We start from the raw sequence: 6,000 nt of genomic DNA, 5'->3' as shown, positions 1-6,000 counted from the left end.
ATCAATCTCATAATACATTTGTGGATTTCTTTAGTTAAATTAAAAGTGCAAATAAAATTTTTGGCTCCTTCAATTAGATGTTAATTTGTCTTGTTGTTGTTGAATTTTTTTATTCTAAACAATAAATCAGTTAACAAAATCTGAGAATTTTGGGAAAGAAAACAATCTAGTTGCAGTTCCAGTTTGGACCATAATATGTATGAAAAATTGGCAACACATTGGCAAATTTCAGCTTTTTAAAAGAGAGAAACATTATGGACCAAAACAAAGTACTACAGTAGGATTATAAGAACTGATTTGAGTGCAACATCAGGAAGGATATATAATTATAATTATTTATTTAATTTTTTTTTAAAACATCAAACTAAGATAATGAATGATCTCAGATGTTGCTTTCGGCATTTTTAGTTGTACTGATGTGAATTCTCGGTGGCGGGATGGGCTTTCATTTGCTAGTTATCCTGATATTGCAGAGTAATTCAATTACAGTACAGTCCCATGTGATTTGTCTATTCTTGGAAATGGGGAACTGCAGTGGCAGACAGTTTTGAGCACTCTTAACTCAATATGCGACCAATTGCATTTGGACAATGATCTTGAGACACGTGTGCAGTAGAATTGACGGCCACAAGGTGAGAGTGGATTGTCAAGGTTGGACACAGGGATTGATATGTTACTAGGCACATCTGAAGTAACATCAAAATAATCGTTCTTCTAATTTGTTCGGTTTTCTCTGTTTATGTAAACCACTCTATCGCTCCTGTGCATGTGTTCGTTGTCTGCACGATCAGCGGGAGTGCCACATACACCCACACACCCCAACATGGCATTCCTTTTCGGTAATTGGCTGTGGGTACAGCGTTGATGTTTAAGCTCAAGTCTTCTCAGAGTCCTCTGTCTAAACAACTGGAGAGGCTTGAAAAGCCTGTTCCCCTCAAGCCTGCAATCAGTGGCTTACACGGTAAGTGCCCAAATCAGCATCTTAATGGCTCCCGGCTATATAGCTGATGTCTCTAGTATACTGTATATCGCAGAATGGCCTTCATCTCCCTACAGGGACTGCTGCTTATTTAACTTAATACAGAATAGAATTATTGATGAAGAAGCCCATCTCCATGCAGTAACCCAGAACAGCTGTATAGTATATAACTCCTTGTGTTTTCACATCTCTCCTTCTCACCCTCTCTGCTCTTTTTAACAGGGCAGGTCAAGTATGTGCTGCCAGCTGCAGTTACTCTCTTCCTCTTAGATGTGTTCTTATTACAGTGTCTTTTGTTTGAGGGATTGATGTTTGAGCCTTTTATCTCTAAGGCTCCTATCTATGCTATTGTGTCTAGAACAGATGTTCTTCAGCATGTGCCATTGAACCTCATTATGGAGTAGTTTTTTTGTTCTACAAAAAAAAGTCACTACAGTACCCCATTTTAAGGATTTAAACACTGCAAACCAGGTGCTGAACAGTATAGAATATGCTTATGAGAATGGACACTTCTAGGCCTTGGTTACACAGAAGGATATTCTCTTAAACTTAAGGCATAGTGGATATAGCCTAGCTGCAGGCTATTGAATTTAAGCTTACTATTGTAATACTGAGCCAGTAGTCTGTTGAAAGGCTATATTTTTATATAGCGGATTAACTTAATCCCTGAGATATAACCCCAGTGACCTAGCCTTATAGCTGCTCTGCTTTTAAAATATCTACAGTGCACGCTGCAGTATTCAAGCTGGCATTTCTTTCCACTAGCCGTAATTGTCAGTTTGCAATTCTGATTTGTCATTCCCGTCCCAAACCCTGGGAGACAGCTGATGCTGTGATGGAATTAGAAATCTATTATTTTAATAGTGAACCACAGCAGCAGAGGCAGCTCGTCCCTTTCTCCTTCCCCCGATCTCTTTGCCCTGTATCAGGTAGGGAGGAAGTGCAAGTCAGCAGTTGCTTCTGTCATCCACTTTGATAGGCAGAAGGCAAGTGTAGCACAGTTCAGTCAGATGTTGTCATATGCAATCCAAATGGGTACCGCTCAGCTCCCTGGTTATATAAGTCTACCTAAGGTGATGCTTTCTGATAAGCTGTTAGGTTACTGTTTTGTCTGGTTTGGAATAAGCCTATCAAGTTATTATTGAGCTGTTTCACTTTACTGGCTGTTGTATCTATGAATATTTAATGAACTCTCAAGTTGTCTGGGAAAGTCAAAACAGGGAGTCGGGGGAGCTCTTCTCAGCTGTCTGTCTACGTAGAACACTTAATGCATTCTTCTTTCCCTCTTAACCAAGCTAGCTGATGCTCTACAGTAGGGCTGGGCATTATAGAGTAAACTATATTCAGAAGACTGTTTCTGATATTGATATACTGTGTATCACAGGATCTGTTTTTGCATGAAAATTACATGTGAAGACGTCTAGTTTACACACACTGGTCTGCTAATAATGGTCAAACGGGACCTTTTCATTTTCAGACATCCTTCTGTTCTGTTAAATTCAGAAAACAATATCCAGGATACTTACTGGTTAAATCAAGGTTTAATAAAAAAAAATGTTTATCATGATAAACAGTGTAAAAATATCCTTCAATATGAATATAGTTACAGGAAAAAAAAAAATCATGTATTACCTAACCCTATTGTGCCTCATCCTAATGTTACCAAAGCAATATGAATATGCAAAGATGTATGAAAATCCTGATTAGCTGAATTAATTATGTATGTGTAGCACATGTGTGCAATAGCCTCGCAGTGACCGCATGCATTAGGTGGATGAAGGTCAGCAGCAAAGTGCTAACTCATCCAGATCGAGGCTAGGACTGGGTAGCTGTGGCCCTGGATCATTAACTTTGGTGCTGAGGAGAATTGGCCATCAGCGTAGGCATTACCAGCATTCCCCTCCCATCAGTGTTTCTGTCTTCTCACTGTCTTTCAGTCCTGCTCTCTTCCACCTTCCACTCCCCTCGCTCTGTTGTCTCTCTTTCACTCTCCAAATAATAACAGGGTCTTTGAATGTCCTACAAAGCTGGGGGGGTTGTGGCAGCCTCATGATGAAATTGATACCAGTTATGGTTTTCTTTTAAATACCTGGCAGTGTCATTTATTATGTCAACTGATTCCAGTTTAGTTCTCAACTACATACCACAAACACGAACTATCCTGATCAGCAGACAGGAAAGGAACAGACTGTGTTTTGGCTATGTTCTCTAGTGTGGTCTTCCACCACAGAGCTGTGAGGTCCTTTCTACGGGCAAGGGCCAAACACAGAGAAAATATCTGTTTACGGGTTTCAGTACTGGAGATTACTGACAGGGATGACTCATTGCTGATTTGCTCTATTGATGGGATCTTTCATTTACATCCCTGTGGAACAAAACCAGTTGCATCAGGTCCTCTTGAGTCATACGACGGCCCCTTGCTGCCACTTTCACCTTATCACCGGGAAAAAACAAACTTGTTGTGTACGTTGCTATGGAGATTTTCAGAGGAAACTTGTCACCCGTCCACTCACTCATTAAGCTTCATATGAAGAAAAAAAGGGGGATAAAGCCACTTATCTTCAAGCTGTTGTGCTTTTGCTCAGTCAGCCCCACAAAGAAACTCAAATACTTTTGTTTCTGCACCTCGGCTGCAGCTGCTCCGTATGCTCTCCTGCCCCACCCCCCTGAGCCCTTTGTGCTTGTGACCCTGCTGACCTGATGTTCCCATCATGGCCCCCGTAGGCACAGCCATTTACGGCAGCGTGCTGCGAATAGAGAAACCTGACAGTCTAACGTGGAAATTATTCTAACAATTACACTGCTGCTTTTCTACCGTGGCTCTATTCAAGTCCCAGTGAAGACATTGCACTGTGCCAGAACTTGCAGCTAAAACAGAAAGGTTCAATAGGTTCAAGTTGTGCCATGCTCTGGGACAGCTACAGTGTGTTATAATATTGGTGGTATTACGGCCTTATCAAAGCTCACACTCATAACGTGTGACCAGATTACAGATGAGGGCATATTCCAGCACAACCCTAAAAGCTTCTTAAGCATACATCCTTATATGATTACACAGAGGCACGTTTGCACAGCACGGCATGTTTACTGTCAGTATTTGTGTTTTAGAGGGGATTTTTCACTCCCGGAAGGTTAACTTTAAATGGACCTGCCTTTAGTTTGACAGAGGCCTACTACTTTTCTACTTTCCCACTGCCTATTATAAAGATAATGTCCTTCACAGTATTGATTTTGGAATTTCTTTAAGATGTTTGTTTGCGTCACTGTAGCTGGCATAGTTTCAGTTTGGAGTGGGATTGGAATGCCAGCGTTTAAAATGCTTACAGTTTTAGATATCTCAATTTGTTTGCTCAGTTTCAATGCGTTTATTTTTTTCTACACTGGCTCAAGGCTTTCACATTCCACTTCTATCAGTGGCAGCTTCGTTGAGATAGTCCATTTCTTTTTAGATCGTCCTAAACCAGTCACTGCCATCCGTAAATCAGACGCTGACATACAGATCCATCGTCTCCAGAGTCCTCAGTCAGCCCCTTCAGAGTGCTTGTCAGGGGTATTTTGTGTGTGTGTGTGAATGTGTGTGTGTGCATCTCTCACAGTGGTGACAGCACTAGTTAGCAGTGAGATGGGACAGGGTGAAATGGAGTTTTGGGAGCTGGCCTCTGATTCCTCTGTTGACACAGAGGAATGCGTACTGGGAAACAGATACTGTTATCTGTTGCCCCTTTCAGACATGTTCCATTTTATGTTCTTCTGACGGCAATTTAACAAGTCTCTCTCTCGTGTCTGATCAAGCCCCCTGGTCACTTTTACGTAAAGGTACCGGCAGCAATAAGACCTAATAATATTTCTGGATTACTTTCAACACAGCAGTCTGAAATGAATGTCATCAGATTAACGTAAAAGCTGCAGCAGCACAATGTTAAACACACAGAAAAAATCCACATCTTGTACCGCCTTCTAAGATTGCTGTAATAAATGTATTATTTTTTATGTACAACATCAGTCCAATTAACTAGGAAAAACTGAAAGAGACAATTTTATGGCGTTCAAGAGGTTCTACTCAGATCCCATCAGTCTATAAAAACTGTTTTCGCCTTGTAGTGTAACCACAGCACAACAGGAGGTTAAAAAACTCTTGTACAACTTTAATAATAATCTGGTCAATAGTCAGTTACGGGCAGTGGCGAGTGCCCCTCTGGCTCACGATGGTCGTTAAGAATTCAAAGGCAAAATAAGTTTTAAAATCAATCGGTGATGCAGCCTGGGGTAAAACAGAAAACACTGTTATTCCTTGATGTCACACTGCACCATAGGGAAATAAGACACCAGTTAAAGAGATTTTTTTTCCCCCCTCTGCTTCTACCGAGACCACCAGGGACCCTCTATCTTGTGTTGTTATCAAACTTCTCTGTCTAATCTGCCCGGCTTTCTCCCTCCTGCTGTCCCCAGATGTTCCTGACAGTATACCTCAGTAACAATGACCAACATTTTACTGAGGTTCCCGTTACACCGGAGACGCTGTGCCGGGATGTGGTGGAGTTGTGCAAGGAGGCGGGGGAGACAGACTGCCACCTATCTGAGATGTGGCGTGGATCCGGTGAGTAACGGTGCCAGTTCACCCAGTGTCATCTTTATCCATCGATACACAATGAAGAACATGAGATTTTTAGTCACATGCTGTTTTGGAGTATGGCTACATCCCAAGGGAATGGAGTTGGTGTGCAGACACTTGTTTGTCTTCCTTTAATTGGAGGGAAATTGCTTTTCGGAAGTTGACCATATATGGAGATTAGCTGTGTGGTCAACTGCTTGGTGATTTCTTTTTGAAGGGCTTATCTCTTTTGGGTCTGCAATGCAAATGAAGCAGAGCCCATAATCCCTGTAACAAACACAATCTCCCATACATCTCCCACATCTCTCAGGTGGGGCGGGGGGGGTTGAGATTTCTTGCCTTTCCCATTTTACCAATCTGAGAGTCATGAGGTATTCAGAATAAGAACTCAAGGAGCCATGCTTCGTAG

The 6,000-nt window shown here is 41.6% G+C and overlaps 1 protein-coding gene across 2 annotated transcripts in view; it reads left to right on the top strand.

Moving 5' to 3' along the window:
* The window catches only part of tp53bp2a (tumor protein p53 binding protein, 2a), a 39,758-nt gene that overhangs the window by 16,802 nt on the left and 16,956 nt on the right, over positions 1-6,000 (top strand). For both annotated transcript variants that reach the window (XM_046070249.1, XM_046070248.1), the window contains exon 3: positions 5,429-5,576. In XM_046070249.1, the coding sequence (XP_045926205.1) occupies positions 5,429-5,576 (148 nt within the window). The remainder of the gene's footprint in view (positions 1-5,428; positions 5,577-6,000) is intronic.

This window comes from Micropterus dolomieu, linkage group LG15 (assembly GCF_021292245.1).
Source record: "Micropterus dolomieu isolate WLL.071019.BEF.003 ecotype Adirondacks linkage group LG15, ASM2129224v1, whole genome shotgun sequence".
Taxonomy (NCBI): Eukaryota; Metazoa; Chordata; class Actinopteri; order Centrarchiformes; family Centrarchidae; genus Micropterus; species Micropterus dolomieu.
This window is presented reverse-complemented; position numbering and strand designations above follow the sequence as displayed.